Raw genomic sequence first — 20,603 nt, 5'->3', positions numbered from 1 at the left:
CGTCCATATATACAGTCAGGGGCGGATGCCCCCCCCCCCTGACGGACTCAAATGGACTGCTGGCGCCCTTTTCAGCTTTTCACTACTTTTTACTTATTCGCGATTATTTACTATTTTATTGCGCTCTCATATACCTATTGACATTCGTCATATTCTGTTGGTGTAATTTCCCGACAAAATGGCGAAGACACCTAATTATTCTCCGTTTATCTGCAAATTAGCAAGGCCCGGAAAGGGTCATTTCCTGCAATCTACGGAGTATCTTTACTCAAAAAATTTCTGTACGCTCCGCGCCAACCTGTGGTGGCGCTCCGCTTAAATAGTGTCGAAAGCGCCCCTACAGACCATTCTTGCCCCCCCCCCGACCAATACCCCTAGCTCCGCCACTGCCCTTACTACACTCAAAAACGTCTTTGCGAGTACACTACGAGTAATAGCTACTCTCTTAAAACACCATCGAATATACAAATTACAATGTTTTTACAGACTTTTACGTGCAATCTGAGAAATTGCACCGGGCTTGAGACCCATATTTTAGGGCTAGGTATTCGCAGCATAAAACACTCGGGAAGTGCCGTTTCCGGCCATCTGGGGGGTTTGAAAAAACCCCAAATTTTCTTGTACGCTCCGCGCCAACCGATGGTGGCGCTCCGCTTAGATAGTCTCCACACATTAGCCCCCCAATAATTTTTCCGTTCCGCCGCGCCTGCCTTCAACGACCCAATAGCCACAAGTCCGGAGCTACCGGTCTAACCCAGCTCCTCTAACATTATGAAAATACGCAGATAATTGTTTGATTAATTGATTGATTGATAAGTTATTGATTAGTATGCCGTACGTTTGATCCTCAGAAGCCTAGTAACTGATAAATGAACAAATCATGCTATAGCCTACATAATAATTACTACTATAGAATCTCAGGCAATGTTTGGCTAAAGCGGTGTTAAACTGGTCCAACTCTGTATAAAACCCTCTCGCCAGCTGCGGACAACTCCATATGGGACATCATTTTGAAACTTTAAACTTGCAAAAAATGGTATAATATAACATCTTCACGATTATAATTTCAAACTAGGTAAATATATGATTTTTCTCACCAGTTGATTATTGCAATTCATAAATAACCTCCATACAACAATGCCACCAGGTATAACACATGCAACAAGTATTACAAAAAAGGAAGGAAGAAAGGAATAAAAGAAAGAAAGAAAGAAAAATAAATTAAATAATAAACAAATAAACAAATGAACAATTGGCAAAGGGATTGAAATGAAAGTAGCTTTTATGCATTTTGTTAATATTTTTTTTCAAACCAACCACTTAACTTAACTTGAAATTTGAATTTATTTAACTGAAATAACTTAAAAATTATATTGCAATGAATGAATACACCCATCGCTTTTGATGACTGAGCTATAATCATCGATGATGATCATTGATGATGATGATGATGATGATGACGACGATGACGATGGCGACGACGACTACGATGATGTCGGTTCCCCATTGCAGGCATAAATGTTAATGTTAGTTGATTGTTTTATAAATTATATAACTCAAAGACAAATATATATATATACATATATATTTATATATATATATCCGATATATATATATATATATATATATATATATATATATCCGATATATATATATATCCGACGCGGATTAAAATAATCCGAATTTCTAAAACTTCTGCTCAATTCAGCAGAAATCAGTAAGCCTTTACAACCATGCCGACATCTTCTCTATAAAATAGTTTCAATTCCTGCTACTTCTTGTCACTTTCGGTGATCATGCACTGAAGAAGAGCTAGTTTTGCTCGAAAGCTCTGCAAAAACCAAACATTGGCTGTTTACTTCCAATCACTTACCTAATTCAATTATTCTATCTCACTCGAGATCCAGCCTTTCTCTAAATGCAGCATAGTTGTTTAACAGTTTTTCCGTTATTCCTATATATATATATATATATATATATATATATATATATATATATATATATATATATATATATATATATATATATATATATATATATATATATATATATATATATATATATATATATATATATATATATATATATAAATATATACATGATATACAACAAAGCACCTTCAGATGGCATCCAACACCGTTTAGTCTTTGACAAATTTGCAATGCATTGTAATTATGTCAATTACTGCCATGCAAAGTTTTATGTATTCCTAATGAGTTTTATGTTGCTACTAAGGAAATAGCATATATACTGGTCTGTTATTTAGACTACAGTGATGAGACACACATGTTTAAATAGTAATTAGTTCCCAAATATTTAAAGTTGTTCAGAAATACAACCTGGACCACAGCTGTGCTTTTAACGGTCTAAAAACAACATACCCAACAAGTAACTTTTTCTTAGACCACCCTATTAACACAAGATTCCGACCAATAGAAAATGGACACTTTGCAATGCAGATTGCATAAATCAGTAAATATGGACCAATTTTCTTCCTGAATTTGCTGAAATCTCTATAACCAAGCACAAACTATACTGCTCTAATGCCCCAAGATTGAGAGAACCTTCTTAAACCTATATTAGCTAAAATCATGCGAATTTATCTTTCCTTTATTCAGATAGGGCACATGACAGTTCACCGCGGTTCGCTTACCAACCTTTATATTACCCTAATCCTGTTTACATAGCTAACGGGACATTTGATAGGATACTCCCTTGACGTGAGATCGCCATGGTGAAACTGTTAAAGTCTCGATGTAAGGGGACTGTGTATGGTTGAGACACGTGGATCAACTTCTTTGGATTTTCGTGTCCCGCCAGTCCCTATGCATTGGGTAACTTTCCATCTAAAGTAACTCTCTCTGGTTGTGGTTTAAATGTAAGAGTTTTTGTAGTGAATGTATCTATCAATTGGTCATTCTACAGTTTCCGATTGTAAACGCTAACACGCATTTAGTCATTGCTGATTTAGGTTATATATGCATCACTACTTTAAATTACACACGATCCCGACCACCAAATTCGAGGTACTCTTTTAATCTAAGCAACCGCTGGCTTCTCTGATACGTTTGAAGGAGTCCCATTGTTCTGTTCTTCATCACCGTCATCGGCTTTCTTGGCTTTCCTGTGAGAGGGAGAGAACAACGTTGGATAATATGTTTAAAGGTATTGTTCCTGACGGAAGAAGAAGATGTATTCGAAGCGATATAAGGCCGTAGCCACAGTAGGGGCATGGGGCCAACCCCCCCCCCCCCCAAGAAAAACAACAAAATGTTTTCGAAAAAGTTTACATTTAATAGCACACGCTAGGAATGTACATGCGTATACCATACAGTTTAAAATGATAAAGGGCTATAGCACAAGTTTGAATCTAAGCCCTCTGACGTTAAACGAAAATTCTCATGTAGAATGTGAAATTACTATACCCTTATCAACCCTATCTCCAGGACAGGCGCCAGCCATCATTTATGGAGAAAACAGGGAGAGAGTAAAAGCAAAACATATGAGTATAATACTTATTGCTTCGGCTTTGCTTGCTTAATTATTTTGTTTATGAACTGGAAATTCAGTATAAGATTAACAGCCTGCATTTTTTTCGAAACGGATGAGGGATTGTTCCGGTACACTAAACGCAGTTTGATACGAAATTGACAACCAATCATTATATCTCGATGACTTTAGTATAATTTAGTTAAACCCACTTGTTTCTGATTTTATATTGGATGTAGAACAAAGTATTCTTGGAGCGCAATTTGTTTTTAAGCTAGATATATATATTTTTTTTTTGGGGGGGGGGGCTATAATTTTCTTTTAAGCCACCCATACAATTTTCATAATTTTCACTTGAAGCAGTACATATTTAGTAATAAAATAAAAAATACCTACATTGAATGAATTTTAAAATAAATTTAGGTTTATTCTGCAAGTGTAAAAAGGTCTTAAAAATTCAATGATATACCGATAAATATTGTATGATAAGCTTTGTATTGCTTTTACAAATTGTCACGTTTTATTTGAATTAATTATTTAAGGACATATTGTATATATCAGAATGCTTCATGTTTACCATATATATGTCTATCGTGAATAAATGAGATGAAAAAAATATAAAAAATAAGCAAAAAAATAAACAAAAATAAACCCACTTGTAAAGTGCTTTGGTATCGTCTACAGAAGAAGGAAGAGGTTTTCCCTTCGTTTCTGGCAACAACAGACAGAGTAAACCAGCAGTGAGAGCAAATGATCCAAAGATTAGGTAAGGAAGACTCCCCCAAAGTTCCTCCAGAAGCAAGATTAAAGGAGCCACAATACTTCCAATACGAGAAATGAGAGAAAAAAGGCCAAGACCACTACTCCTGTTGATGAAAGATGAAAATGACGTCACAGAAAGTCAGGACAATTCAAACACTGTCTTTCCATCACCCCATCGACCCTCCCCTGCCCTGCCCTGCCCTGCCCCACCCCACTCCATCCACCCCAAAAAGTAAGTGAAGCTAGACTACTTTATTGTTGAAAGTTAAAAAAACGAGAACTTACTGAATATATCTTGCAAGTTCCGAATAATATGAATACAGTGATTCCGGAATAGGTGTGAGATGGGGAGGTGGAGGGGAAGGGGAAGGGGAGGGGGAAGGGAGAAGTGATTCGAATGTCCAGTGCTTCTTGAAATTGTCATATATGGCGGCACCGTAGGCCCGCGTAAACTTCGATGCTTTGAGAGATGTTGGGGTTACCCTCCACCTCTCTCCAGGCGCGTAGCGAGAAATTTGCCAAGGGAGGGGCGAACTTGTAGGCAAAGTATTAGAGCCATAAATTCGGCATTGGAAAATATCTAAATGATAGTGCCCCCATGATTTGGCGCGAAGCGTACAAGAAAATTTTGGCCTCCCAGATCGCTGGAAATGGCACTTCCCAGGCCTTGCAAGTTGCATCTAAGCATTTTCTATTGAAATTACTATAGCGATATCATAGAAACGTGAAAGAAAGTATACTCAAGGGTGGGGGCGATCTCCCCCTTCGCCCCCCTTTGGCTACGTGCCTGCCCCTCTCCACCCGCTCCCTGGGATATGGAATATTGTTGCATAAGTCGTCTTAACTCCCTAAGTTGTAGTGTACATATAAGTAACTTCATTAATTAGCCAACGTATTTCACAATACTACCTGAGGGGGGTAGGCATCAATTCTGCGGCCCAAGTGTAGACGATTGAATACGACATGGTGATGAAGAACTTGCCTCCCATAGCAACCGCTGCTCTGGATATGCCAATTGCTGGGGATTGTAAAATATCAAACGTTAATTTTTTAGTATGATATGATTCATACTGCATAAATACTGATATTTCGGATTTTATATTAAATGAAACCGTAAAAAAAAACCGTATCTTGTATCCTAACTCGTGCATTAGTTAAAATAGACTTATAGCTGTCACTGTTGAATCTCTCTAAAGTTACACCAGAAATTAATAATAATAATATTAAATAGCATGAAGGAAAATTCAAGTACACTTACGAATCAACGCCGTAGAGCAGCAACAAAGTCCACCCAGAAGCATCGTTACAACGGTTGATACCTTTCTGCCAGACCACTGAGCGACAAATATACAGCAGATGTAAGCTGGTATCTCGACAAACCCCGAGAAGATGAAGGAAAGATATGGATCTATTCCCAAGGAGGACGTACTCAGCGACAGTCCATAAAACACCAGATTCTGAACCATCCTATTAAGGAAAATAAAAAGACGATATTGACTTTGTTTCTCAGTGTGGTCTATTTTAGTGTAAGGTATACACCGTCATCGGATAATACATATCAGCACAAAATTACGTTTGGGAAAATTTGTAGCCTCAGAATGAACCTTTTTTTTTGGGGGGGGGGGATTTTTTTCCGACGGAGGAAACCTATAACCCCCCTCTATATACAACAACCCCACCGCCATATCCATTGCTTCCTCGTTCCCCCCTCCCCCCGGCTTTTTATATGACAAAGAAACGATTCTACAAACTGATATCGCAAAATTTCGTATAGGCCTAAATCGTAAATGAATCATATATAGATAAAATGCCTGCAAACATTATGTAGATACTTTTAATAGCAAGATATAGCGAGATATATGAGTTGTGTTTAAGCCTCGTATCAGTCATTGGTTAACATGTTGCATTATTGCTCAGATTACATTAGAAACAACAATTCATTAGAGATATTAGCTAAACTACAATACAGTACACCATTATTTTGGCAATAGAAGGGAGACATGAACGAATTAACGGTAACAATGTGCAGTAAGTTGATTTTCGCTATTTTCATTGAACGACTGGTATAAAAGACTACGGTTCTGTCGATGATGGGTGACCAGATTCAAATATATATCTCGTCGGCTAAATAAGTCATAATACATTTTGAACGTGAAGTATTTTGGTTTGAATTATTCAAACTTACTACTATAATTTGGACTGACATTAACATTTAGGTATGAAGAGATGACGTCATCGTCCATTAAGCCTTAAAGGAGCAGTCCAGACAATCGGTACTCTTTTTAAAGGTGAATATACTATGAAAACCGTACTATTGGTATTGAGAAAAATACTTTCACAAATACTGTCATTTTTTCTTTTCTTTTTTGGACTATATCATGTCAACATCAAGCTTCTACCTAAAGTCACACATTAAAAATTGCAATTAGGTGATGTAGACTGAAGTATCTGACAGAAAATAAAATACTCAATTACGATTTACAAAGTTGTCCCGTGTTCAGAACTTACCAATTGAAAGACATGTTGACTACAATTAGAACAATTGCTGGAGTTCGAATTAACTCTTTTAGGTTGTCAAAGGTTGCGTTATTCTAAAAGAGAGGAATAAGAAAATATTTAAAATAAAATATAAAAAAATAGTCAGCAAGTTTTCAACACTAATAAAAATACAGCATTGAGTTAAAGATAACTAAAAGTAAGGAAAAGAAAAAAATGAAAGAGACACGTTGAGTCCCTCTGGTTAATTACTATTTCACATTATACCCTCCCACAGAGCGAGAAAATATGTTTGATAATATTCCTGAAAACACTTTCAATGATTCTTATAGGTAGAGCGTTGTAAACATATGGAAGGCTTAATTGTATTCCGTATATTAATGACGCCATATGTTTCACTGATGATGAGATTCTGCATGGTGCTATAGGGAGGAAGGAAGGAACGTTACTACCGAACCATCGTGGGTGTGCATCGAGGGTACAGATGGAAGAGTTAGGTAATAAAATAATATCATAAATGTTTTAAAAGTATGCAAAACAGTATTATGACATTTGTATAATTTAACTTCATACCCCCTCCCCCTACCACCACTACCACCACCATCGCCATCGTCAAGCTTCTACGTCATCTTCATCAACATTGTCATCGTTATCATTATCGCCATCGTCTGCACCATGATCGCCATCGCCATCATCAAAGCCACCCTTCTTTTTTGTTTATTATATATTTATCACTATCATCATGGTTTTATGTTTCAACGCGAAAAATACCGTTCATGCACCTTAGATGTTCACATTTTAAAGCAGTGATTCAAACCCACAAGAGATACCTTACTATCACGTTATGTCTTATGTATACGATTGTCTTATACGTCTGTATGTTTATGAATATGCAGCCGACATTTAAAGCATACGGCGGATGAATATCGATAAAGCTTTGAGGTTTCATGATCATTTGGTATATTATTATCGCTACAAGAGATGTAGGATTTTGTTTTTCACTTCGATGTGGTTTTCTCTTTTTTATCATATGGTCGTGATATATCATCACATGTTTAAACCAGTAGACGAAGGATGGAAGTAATCACATCACAGACAGACAATTCATTATTAAATGATGTATTTTCCATTCCCATCGACCAGTTTAAAAATATTAATTTCTTCGCCATGTGACGGAAACAATCAAGTGTAATCGTCGATTGCTGTAATTGTGTGTTCAAAGGGTCGGAATAGGAAGTTGTGAATTGTTAACAACTTGTTCTAAGAGAACTCGAAGGACAGAAAGTGGAATATTTACACCAAGTCATGGATTAGATCGCACAGTGTAGGAGTGCTAGCTCAGTGGTTATCGCCGGTGCCTTTCAATCATAAGGTCCCGAGTTCGAGTCACTCCAAGATTAATGTATGTCGTTCAGTTACAGAGTTGTTGACAATTGACAATTCATAATCGTGGACGTTAAATATGAATCTAAGAGACTGACTTCGTTCAGCTGAGGCTTTGATAAGCCAATGATGGCTTCTTCGAGAGTTCCTGCTTGCAGGAGGATCTCAATACATACATGCATACAACAGTGTAAAGTATCATTTGCAAACTGCTTTGTTGATCTCGTACACGTGAGTTGCCACCGTCTTCGTTGAAACGACAATCATTCCACTATTACTTGATAGTACCACAGGCCCGCAATCCAGTCCGGGGCTTAGAAGCCGGTTCCAAGCCCCCACCCCCTCCCACCACCCCCACCCACCACCATCATCTGTGCCACCATCATGAGTGAAAGATATTCACACCTTGAGTGACAGGACATTTGTATCTTGCTTCTCCTTAAAATGTTGGTCCCCTACCAACTCAGTGTTTCTGGCTCTGATGGGCCCTGATTAGCACCAGTATACACCAGCTATAGTTGTATACTATACCATTATAATGGTATCTCATCTTTGCCATTCATATTGCTATATATGGTAAAGATGAGATACCAGAGATGACTCAACTCTACAGGGTGAACCAAAATTCCCTGCAGGGAAGATACTAAAAAGACTCAAGCATTTGTAGGTTGATGATGTCATATTTAGACTTGATCAAGTCACCACTGAGTGTTGTGAATGAAGGAACATCGAAACTGTGGCATCTGTCAAATGGAATAAAATGTTTTGTAAACTGTTTTTCAGTTATTTCATTATCGCAGGCGTTTATATCACATAAATCAACGTCGTTATAATAATTGGGTTTACTTTTCATTTCAGCTAAGGCGATCATACATTATTTGAAAGCTATGTATGAGCGTTGTCAAGGTAACGCACTGATAAGATGTACTGGCCATGATATCCGCTAATTAGTACCCTCACCTCAGAGATATCAGGATTACCTCGGCTTACAACCTCTTCGTCTGGAGCGGATCTCCGATTTATAGATGCAATCTTTGTCAACACTTGCTGTGTTTTAACGCTGTCATTTCTTAATAGCAGCCATCTCGGTGATTCTTGTAGGAAGAAGCTGTATTAGATGATAATGAAAACATTTTATGACGACTTAAAGTGTCACAACTATAACAACAAACTTTAATAAAATAACAAATGTCAAGAATTCCCAAATGTTGTAAAAATTTCAAATCAATAAATAAGAATTTGAAAATTGATGAAACAATCTAAAATTTACTAATGTAAGAGAAATTTCAAAAAATTCATAAAATTAAATAATTAAACAAAAATTAAACAAATGATTCAGAAATAATGTCTGATCCTGAATTATCCGGATACGAAACCAAACCTTATTCTATGTTACTCGGACTATATATGTATCGCCACTTCATTCCAGGCTCAAAATGGCATCACACAGCACACTTGGTTTCTCATTACGTTAAAAAAAGCACCCTTTGTACAACCCCCCCCCCCACACGCACACCCGTACAGCTGTGACTGTTGCGACGTTACTGTATTGTTTTTAACTCTATGTGAAAGACATGCTATCGTGCGAACAGAGAAAAGAGCAAATTCTACAATATCAAAATAACCTTTGTTCACGAAAATCGAGGTTTAAAACTCAAAAGGCTGAAAAAACTTCTAATCTTTTCAAATTAAAACGTATCCAAGTTTAAAGCAATATACTTACAACAAGATAACCAACAATACTATGTACGGAAGAGTTAGTATCAGTGATAAGAGACGCCAATTTGCAATCAGTTTTGCCATCCCAGAAAGAACAAAATATCCTATTGCGAAGAATATCCACAAGACATTACCGACTAGGATTCGCTTTGATGGTGAAACCACTTCAGTTACTGTAAAAGAAAGTGGATTTAAACATGGTATGAAGTTAACGTTGGACCGTTAACTTGAATGATATTGGTGTTCGATTCGTCGTTTTGAGACACATAAGAAACATATGTAAACGAGTAAATTTTCTCCTTTTCCTTTCATTGATAAAGCACAGTCTGTCGTATATTATCGAATAATTTGCATAGAACAAGATTTACAAGAACAATAGCCAATGTTAACACGCTGCAGCCTACAGGCGTTTGCCTCCTTGCTTCACGCTAGGGTTCATTCCCCTTGCGAGCCGTCTCCGACGACAACAGTGTACTCTGAAACAGAAATCAACCCCCCCCCCCCCCTTATGAAGACACTCGGTTATGGTGCAATGATAGGTCAATGCATGGAAACAATGGCAAATATGTTCATGTATTACTAATAAGTACAATGAAAATTTTGAAAAGATTGTACTACTAATGTTACTGCTGATACCATGACAACTTCTACAACTACTACTACCAATACTACTACTATTGTTACTATTAATATTCCCGCCACAACTACTACTAATGTAACTACTACTATTACTAATGTTACTATTGCTAATGTAACTACTACTATACTATTACTATTACTGCTACTACTATACCAACACTACTGCTACCACTACAACTATATGCTACTAGTACTACCACAACAACTACCAGTGCTAACACTACTATTATTACCACTACTATACTGCTACAACTAATACCGCTACAACTGCCACTGTCACATAACTACTACCATATACCTCTTACTATATAGTGGTTTCACTTAATGTTGCTACAGTTTTCGTCGCATGAGATATGTTGAGATAAACTACTTTCTGAATATCTACTTGCATGACGACGGTGTGATGACCAGACACGTTATTCATGTTCCGTGATCAAATTGATCAACTTACTCGACACAAAACAGATGAGTCCGATACCCTTTGCGGCCACGGCCATGAGGAACCTTAAAGCTATGAAGATACCAATGTTTGGTGTGAACATGGTGACTAGACCAACAGCAAATGCAGCTGTAACATTAAGAAGTAGAGAAACTCTACGACCAACACTGAAAATAAACAAGCAAATAAAAACAAAATGTCTAAAAGAATTGGAGTTTCAGAAACAGCAATACATTCGTCAAAAAATTAAGTCACGTGGTCTAATAAAAGTGGACGATATAACTAATTAAAGGTAGTTATGGTAATTATCGTTACAAAATCTGATCGTGTGTTGTTGTAGAAGAATGTACATTACCATGATAGTGGGAACTGAAAATATCGTAACCAGGTCTCGTATTTAGATGTTTAAAATATGTATGTTATGATTAACTGATATCATTCCGATAACAATGTCATGACTAGGCAGTATGTTTATGGGACATATAAAGAAAAACAAACGAAGATTGAGATTATGTTATTATTATAATTATAGTCATCTTTTATGAGGGTAGTCCTGCTCAGTGCAGAAGCACTGCTTTCCAGAGGAGCCCTCAAGATAAAGTATATGCGATAATTGTAAAGTGTTAGCGTGTAACATCGTTACGCCTAATATATTATCTGTCTGAGTACTCAATGAATTTAACTTACACGTCCGCAGCTAGACCCGCGATAGCACTTCCAACGAGGTAACCAACAAAATAAGCAGACTGGGCAATGTTTGGTAGGTAGGACTTCCCGCAAACCAGCTCAAACTGTATGACAGAGAGAGAGAGGAGGGGTGGGGGGGGGGTATGAAGAGGAGAATAATTAATGTTAATTGCATATAGGAAGAGTGAGAGGGGGTGGGGGTATGAATAGGAGAACAATTAATGTCATTTGCACATAGGAATACTGGGGAAAAGTGAACATGGGTTCAGAAGTGGTTTGGTGAAGGATGGAACATGAATTATGACGTCAACGGGGATACATACGAAGATTACTCATATCTAAACGTGTCCTGAAAAATGATGAATGTTTATTGTATCATATAATGCACGAGTTACAAATTATGTCTGTAAGAAACATTATTGATGTATGTAAAAACAATGGTATTCGAGAATCAGAGGCATAATTGTCTTGAATCAATGAACAAAACAGTCACGTGAGAGAAAGCTCATCGTTTACAAGAGTTATAGTATTAGCACTAGTACAAGTACAAGTATGGCATGCGTACGCACGCCTAAGTGTACAAGGTTTTCAAGCGCAAGTACGATTACCTAATCTTGCACAATAACTATAGGCTATATATAAACGGGGTTTCCAAAACATCAGGCATCAGTGGACTTGTGATCTAAGGATTGGAGGTTCAAGTCCTGGCCAGAGCCTTGCGTTGTGTCCTTGGGCAAGGCACTTAATCTTGCCTCTCTTCACCAGGTGGATAAACGGGGACTTGCGAGGTAACTTGTAAATATAGCTGCGTGCGCCGGTGTGTGGCTGCACCCTATGGGAAGTCCCCCGGGGACACGTGGTTGTGGTGCACTGTGGTACCCCAGGAGAGATTGATTGAATTGTGCACACTTTGGTGTGTGGGTGTGACAAGTTACCAATGACCAGGGGTTAAGTTGGGCAGTCGTGTGAGGAGGCCTTAGCCTCATACAAGACTGTAAGCCTTCAACTTTAACTTAACTTTAACTTTATACAAATCCTTAAGAAAGAATTGAGAGTATACAGGTACTCTTTCGAATAAAAGTCACCCAAGACTAGATCCTTGGCACGAAAACCGAGAGACTTAACAGATCCACTCTCTACCCCAGTCCTCTTGCATCGACACTTTGACGATGTAACGTCAACTGTTTATCACGAGTCCACTGGAAAGGGATTTGTATTCTGAATTAAAAGCGTGAATGGAAGTACAAGTAGGCTATTGCAGAAACTGGTTACATTGAGGCAATTTCAGACTACTAAGTGTAGATCTTCAAAATACAGAGTTGGAAATGTGTTTATAGTTGATCAAGAAAGTGTGATGTTTATTAATGACGAAAGCTAATGGCTACCAAAATCGTGGTCACAATATACAGAAAATTGGAAGGCGCCATGAGTGACCAACCGGTCCGTGTCATCAGCTATCCAGTGAAGCCTTCATCATTTACTTAACAAAAACAGAAGGTTTCTTCAAGGACTTCTACACCACACTACTTCGATTTATGTAATTAGTGTGTAAGTCAATTGGGACATTATGTGATGTATGCTTTTATATACATCTCTGGACTCAGAACCGGGGTCTCTACGTACAGCTCTTTCAGGACATTTATAACAGCGCCTTCTCCACAAGTCCTACACCGTCATCAACGTGTTTTCAATAACGGTGTTTACATATCACCATAGCAACCGGTAATATGAAGGCCCTATTGTTTTATCGTCACACTTCCCTATACGTTGCAGGTAATATAACGCCGTAACTTTTTGGATGGTACTTTTCATTAATATTAATCTACTTGACGTGTTTTTCATTTTCAACATGTTTATCTCTTCACAATTTAACCGGTATCAAGATTAGGTGCAGCTCGCAATATACAATTTTATTGTTAGTGGCACTTCTAACCCATATAGTTATCTTATTTTATTTAAGATAAATCATATTTATTTAATTATTTAACCGTAGCAGATCTGTACTTTTCTTGTTTACTTTGTATTATATCTATAATGGTTAATTTTTTTATTATATAACAACCATATACAGGCGCGTATCCAGGATTTTCTAACCCGGGGGGCGCGAATTACTATCTAAGCGGAGCGCCACCATCGGTTGGCGCGGAGCGTACAAGAAAATTTCTTGTTTTGATACCCCCCAGATCACCGGAAATGGCACTTCTCGGGCTTGAAAATGTCCAACCAGATGTACACTTTTGCCTGAGAACCAAGTAGTTCCCAAAAGTTTTTTTTTCCATCCATAACCTTTTTGAAGATTGTCACCAGTCACACATCATGTTCGACCTGATTGCATGTCCTATGGATCATTGCTTTTGTAGGTGATTCTACGTCACGGCCCACAATATCCGAAAGCCCCACTTTTCAAGGTTTTAAGCCCATTATTTGTTGAGAATTTGAAAATTCACATTTCTCGTGAATAAAAATCACTTCAAAACATACCCATAATGTTACACAAAATTCAATCTATGGACAACCAATATAGAAAAACTCCTTGAACCCCTAATATACAGGTCAAAATTGCACGAGTAGAGGAAGTATGATGAAGAATGTTGGTCAGGAAATTTTCGAAAATTCCGACACAGTTAATTTATTGGTGTAGAAATATTAAAACCCCTTATAATGGCTATTATGAAACTTCGTTGAAGGAAATGAAAAATAGCAGATATTTCCGATATCAGGTATATCGAAACCGAGCACTACACACATAGGCGTAGGTCCCATAGGAGGCGGGGCTGCAGCCCCCCCCCCCCCCCCCGCAACCAAATTTTTCCCATTTTCGGGCACCTACTGCATGAAAGAAAAATAAATAGCAAGGAATAGCTTAAAAATGATCTCCTTGGTAATTAAAATAAAGTTCTAAGCTTGGCCGACATTACTACTGTAAAAGAGAGTTTTGACATAGATGGATCTGTATGCTTTTTCTCTATCTACATAAGACATTTGGTTGTTTACATTAGCATCCGGCGGTATACTGTGCAACTTTCACGGACCGTAAGGTACACGATGCCATGCAATGTAATGACCGATGCTTGCTTATGTGATATTGGCATCGATATGTTGGACGCGCGCGAAGCGCGTGAAAAATTTTGGCTTTTTTTTCGGGCGAGTCATTACAGCCCCCAAATCCAATTGGGCTCCTACGCCTTTGACTACACACATAGACAGTTTTTTAGGCTGTTCATCGTGGAACTTGCATTTCAATGCTCACTGATATGATGTTATATCTGCTCTTTGCTTTACAAATTCGAACAGGAGTGTAGCGAGTAATTGCCAAGGGAGGGTTGAAGCCTATAGGCAAACTATCTAAGCGAAGCGCCACCATAAGTTGGCGCGAAGCGTACAAGAAAAATTTTGGCCGAAAATGCCTCCCAGATCGCTGGAAATGACACTTCCCAGGCCTTGTAAGTTGCATCTAAGCATTGTCTATTTTGAAATTACTAGCGATGTTATAAAGAAAATTTGCTCGGGGGGGGGAGTGCGGTTGCCCCCTTCCCGAAATGCGTCATGTTCCCCCACGACTCGGTCGAGTTCAAGACCAGCCACAGTTGGTTCCATATAGCACAATTGAACAATTGTTTAAGGCGTCCATACAAACACGCGTTATGATAGACCATATATAGTATTTATATAGATACATTAGTGAGAGAGGAAAAATGGAAACGTCAAAAATGGAGTTGTCGGTGTAAGGGGTAGGGTGAGGCGCACACCGCTCCGTAATCCTTGATCTGTCGCTGGCTACCCTGTGTATATAATAGGGATCAGCGCTTTAAATATGACTGTTCCTCTTTCTCTTCCCGAGGTCTTGGCTATCTTCTACTCCCTCCTTTTCTCCTTTTTCTCTCTTTTTTCTTTTTCTTTTCCCTTCCTTTCTCTCCTCCTTTTCTCTTTTCCCCCTCCTTTTCCCTTTTTTCTTCTCTTTTTTTCTCCTCTTTTCCTTACCCGGGGGGCGCGCGCCCCCAACGCCCCCCCCCTGGATACGCACCTGATATAGTCATATGATAACAGACGAAATTTTATACGGGTTCGTATATACTTCCCACGTTTGATATACAATCACTGTTTTATACGGATGATGGAATCATGGCGTGTTAAACTTGCATGCTGGATTTCAAGCATTTAAATAAAATATTATTCTTGTAAAAAATGCCGGTTTACCATTTTCATGCTTTGATTTGAGAAGCTCAGTTATACTTATTAAAATTGGTATCATGGGAATTGAGAGATGAAAATGCCTAAGGTCGATTAAGGGACCCTGGGAAATGTATTCTCAATGAAAAAATAAAGGGCCCAGTGACATGGTTAAGTTCCGCTCCCGACGTGGCCCTCTACTGCCACGATCGTAGTTTTTGTATTGTATACTCATTTCCAATTAAAGGACTGGTTCAGGTATTTGACATGTCTATTTCGCATGAAAGAGCACAAAAAGACAAAAAGAACAGTGAAGAAACTACCATGATAGCATGCTCTGTTAAGGAGAAATGACAATTTAAAGATATCAAAATTTCTTTGAAAACGACTGGTGTAGAAAGACTTACTGTGAGGGTGTGACGTCACGTCCTCACTTTTTTACACATTTGAAAATAATATAATCAAAAATTCTTCAGATGTTTAATCTCACATACTTCCTTTGACAAATGTGAGATCTCCTGACATATCTTTTGGTTGAAAGTCATGAAATCTCACAAAATATTTAGAGAAAAAAAACAAACACTTTTCAGGAATGTGAGGATGTGACATCACAGCTAGCCAGATTTCAGCAGTTTCTACACAATCTGATAAAACTTTACACTTGAATATCTCTTTAACCCATAAAGATATTTGAACAGTTTTTTTCACCAGTGTGTTTCTTTTAATGTCCTCCTTCATATAACATAAACATGTATGACAACTGAACCAATCCTACAAAATGCATTTCTGATCATTTTTTTTTTGGAAATGGAGCAAAGGAGAACCGGAGGACTAAAAGTCTCAAAAAGTATTACCTTTTAGTAGCGTTTAAGGCAATTTTATAGTGCCATTAAGACGAATGCTCTGTAAAGACATGACTTTGTAGCAACGTAATGCAGTCATTTAGCGATAGCTTCATAATTACGTCATTATAACGTTTATTTTTATACGTTTTTACAAAGCAATATCCTACATGAGAACGAAAAAAGTTGCTAACGAACATTTTTAAAGAACGTTAATTGAGCGAACATGTTTCAAAGAATTGTTAATGTATAATATGTGTGTTCGTCAAGATGATATTGGTTACGTCACTGCTTAGTCTTTTTATAAACTAATGAATACTATAGGAGAAACATGAATAACAACTAGGCCTGTGTGTTGATCTCATTAAAATCATGAAAGTACATATTAGAAAGAGGAGAGGCGTGATTTCAAAATATAAGTTTACATATTACATACTTACTTTGGATTATAATAAAACCAGGAACCTTGAAGTTCCTAAGTTCTCACATTGTTTTATATCTAAAGGCTGCAATATAAAATATTCCCATCAATTTCACATTATAATATTTATGAAAGAAGGGTTAACAAAAATAATATCTTAAGTTTTAGATTTCTGTTTTGGCGAGATAGGTAGGCTTAATATTTAAAATTGTCATGTGTGTCATGCCTACACACACACCAGCACACACAAAAACAAAACACAAACGCTTTTATATCAAACTTACATCCTGTATAATGGTACTCGGAAATGTGCTCCGGTCGTACTCCCATCCTTCATCGCAAGGGATCACGTCTAGCTTCGTGACGTCATCACCAAGATCTATCGCTGTTTGGAGGTCGATACCGCTGACGTTGTATTTCGTACATTGATCGTACCCACCACTCCCGTTGTTAACCTCCCCATTGTTTGTCTTCGGAATAGATAGCCTTCTCTTCAAATCCTCACAGTTGTCAGGATTAGAAATAACTAAATTAGAACAATCATCGCTTGGCCAAGATTTACACCAATGAACGTCTTTGCCTGAGCTGAATACTTGTATATAGAGATGTGTCGTGTTTACAAGAATCAATAAACTGAAAAGAAGTAACACACACTTTTGATACCGTCCAAAGGGGCCTACCTCTTTTAGAATAGCTTCAAAATCCATCTTTACAGACACAGGGTATTATTGTTACTCACAATTAACAAGGTATACTTTATTGTTGTTACCAAAAATATCGCTAGAGCTAAATGTGCTTGTTGTTACAAGAATAACGTCAGAGCTTTAACTAGTGGCAACAGTCAGTTAAACTCAACTTTATTTCATATAAATGTGACTTCATCTATACCATCGTCCTTACAGTATAACAAAGTGTGGCGCTCTTCATCTTTCCAAACAAGGGTTGTCTAAGAGTAGTTAGCATGCACCAGCTACAAGGGTACTGTACGGTCATTTTTGCTATGGTGTGTGAGTATGTAAGGGGGTTAGTTTATGTTTGTATGTTGAGTTAGTTGCGGGTGTGTATGTGGGTCAAATAGTGTTCACCACTACCCCTACCACTACCACTACCCCCCCCCCCCCCCTTCAACCTTCTTTCTTTAGCAGTTGAATAAGACTTGACTATTTAGTCGAGTTATTGAGCTGAGCTCATTGTTGTAGTATTTTTAGTATTTGACAGTATCGAAATATATTTAACCAAACTTAACACAAATTGCTACTCTAAAAGCTAGAAGCGAAAATGAGAGATACAATATTTTTCTTACTATTATTATTATTTTGAGAGGGGGGGGGGGGGGTTAGAATGGCAAAATTGCTGCTCTTGTGTAGGTCAGGCAGAGGAATGTACTTAACACGAAAATATCACGGTTCCTTTTGAAAAGTTAAATAAAAAACGCCATCGGTAAGCGAAAATGAAAACGAAAAGATTAGTTGTATATGAAGATTTGTTCATATCACCCAGCAGGGTAATGAAACCAATCGAGAGAAAAATAGGGCACGGGGAATACCTTCACAAAACAAAATATCCGACAGTTACTGAATATATGGTTGTGTGTGTATATCAGTATATGGCCATTGAGGCGATGATTCCGTTGCATAGAACACCAAACACAGATTAAAGTCTCAATGTGTGTTTGTTGATGAATTTCGGAAAATAAACTTCCGAAGCAGATTCAATGTTTCTTATTCTAAATGCTCTCTGACCAGGTGGGTTTAATGGAGAAACGCTGTCGCAATCGAAAGAAATTTATTTTCTGTTGCCCTTATGGTGCGAACGATTTACCGTAAAATCACTGCGACCGCCCATCTCAGCATGTTCATTACACAAAATGTAACCTATATATACTCGTAAGTACTATGCCTAACGGTCGTAAACAAAACAGACATATTTGATTGGCGCATGATCTGTTGGGCGGGGCTCTCAAATTTGAATGAAGTATGTAGAATCTACGGACTCGTTAACAAATCTGGGGAATTTTATTCAGCTCAAAATGTTTAACGACTGCAGATAACTAAAAAAACATAATGATTATTAATATGAAAATTGCATAGAACGATATTATTTTCACTGATCTTTTATTAGGGCAGTAAACTTAAGAGGTCGAAGTCAAAATTTGGCAAACACACATTGAGACTTTAAGTACCCGATAAATGAGTTTTATTAAGTCTAAATAGACCAATCCTTCACTTACAATGCTTCCCACAAGTAGTACATGTAAAGTCTCCATTTTGAAACAGTAGGACTATCAGCTCTCGTCATCCTTCTTGCTTTCGCTCATCGTGGTGCTTCATTCGGTTTCCTTCGAGAGTGATCAAACTCTTTTTTATTTGGGGGGGGGGGGGGAGGGGTAGTGCTTCGCCACTTGGCCCTGTCATGGGCCAGCTCTAAGTTCCATTGATATTACACTATTTGAGGTTTTGTTTTAGATTGTCTCTGTGTCGTCTGTGCTGCCCTCCCTGCTCCCTTTCTCCTTCAGCCAACTCTGAATACAGTAGCTGCTTTGATAGGCGATCATCATCCATACGAACTACGTGATCGGCGTTCCGTGAAAGGGTTGCCTTGGTAACTAGTGCCTCAACACTGAGTGAATCTGCATGTTGAAGCAGCACTTCATTGATTGTATGACGGTCGGTCTTGCCATTCGGTGTTGAGGATTTGTCGAAGCTTTCTCTGGTGGAAGTGCTCAAGAGACTTTAAATGTTCTCTGTATAGTGTCCATGTCTCACAAGCGTATAAAAATGTTGGGATAACAACTGCCTTATAGACTTTGATTTTTGTGTCTTTAGTTAGGGTCTTTGCAGTCAAACACACTGGAGCCTTTCGGGGAAGCATTTCAAAGTTCAGGGGTCGATATTGGCCTGTTGATGATTGCTTTGAATAACTTTTCATGGAAATAACAGATTCAGTTAAATATTAAGATCACTGCACTACGGTGAAATGTACATCTTTTAGGGGAACAAAATCTGACATCTGTTCCACATGCGATCCCTTCAGTATATAAAGGGCTCAATTAAATTAGATGAAAAAGAGCAGCATTTTTATGATGGCATAAAATGTGTAACTTACCGTTCACCCTGCGCCGTCTGAGTCACACAAACTCAGGAATTGCATGGATTTTATGCGATCTATACTGTATCTGGGTTATTTTTTACTATATGCTAGCTACGTACGTATACGAACGAAGTTAACGTATAGCTAGCCGGTCGGCCCAAAGCGTAACGTTATACTGTAGAGGGCGGGCTACTCAAAATAGATGGCGGGCTACTCAATATAGATGGCGGGCTACTCAAAATAGAGGGCGGGCTACTCATCGGTAATATAAGATATCGTACACTGCAATATTGGCAATATATCTGCATTTTCTTGATTTTTTTCTTAAAAGGAGCTAATTTATTCTTACTTTCTGTAATATGTATTAAATCCGTGATTTTGTACTAAAATGTACACATTTACTTAGAAATGGCCGATATCCCAATGTATCCTGAATAACCATACTGTATTTACTGTACGCAAATAA

At 37.9% G+C, this 20,603-nt stretch overlaps 1 protein-coding gene across 1 annotated transcript; it reads right to left on the bottom strand.

Annotated features, from left to right (window-relative positions):
- Positions 1-922: 922 nt before the first annotated feature.
- On the bottom strand, positions 923-17,893 carry LOC139976149 (solute carrier family 22 member 13-like). The gene is made up of 10 exons (XM_071984613.1): positions 17,332-17,893; positions 11,615-11,718; positions 10,940-11,094; positions 9,854-10,022; positions 9,091-9,238; positions 6,760-6,842; positions 5,510-5,718; positions 5,161-5,269; positions 4,146-4,355; positions 923-3,124 (listed from the first exon to the last, which is right to left on the bottom strand). The coding sequence occupies exons 1-10, from the start codon at positions 17,752-17,754 to the stop codon at positions 3,040-3,042; spliced, it is 1,695 nt and encodes a 564-aa protein (XP_071840714.1). The 5' UTR covers positions 17,755-17,893; the 3' UTR covers positions 923-3,039.
- Positions 17,894-20,603: the final 2,710 nt, after the last annotated feature.

Source organism: Apostichopus japonicus, chromosome 11, assembly GCF_037975245.1.
Source record: "Apostichopus japonicus isolate 1M-3 chromosome 11, ASM3797524v1, whole genome shotgun sequence".
Lineage (NCBI taxonomy): Eukaryota > Metazoa > Echinodermata > Holothuroidea > Aspidochirotida > Stichopodidae > Apostichopus > Apostichopus japonicus.
This window is presented reverse-complemented; position numbering and strand designations above follow the sequence as displayed.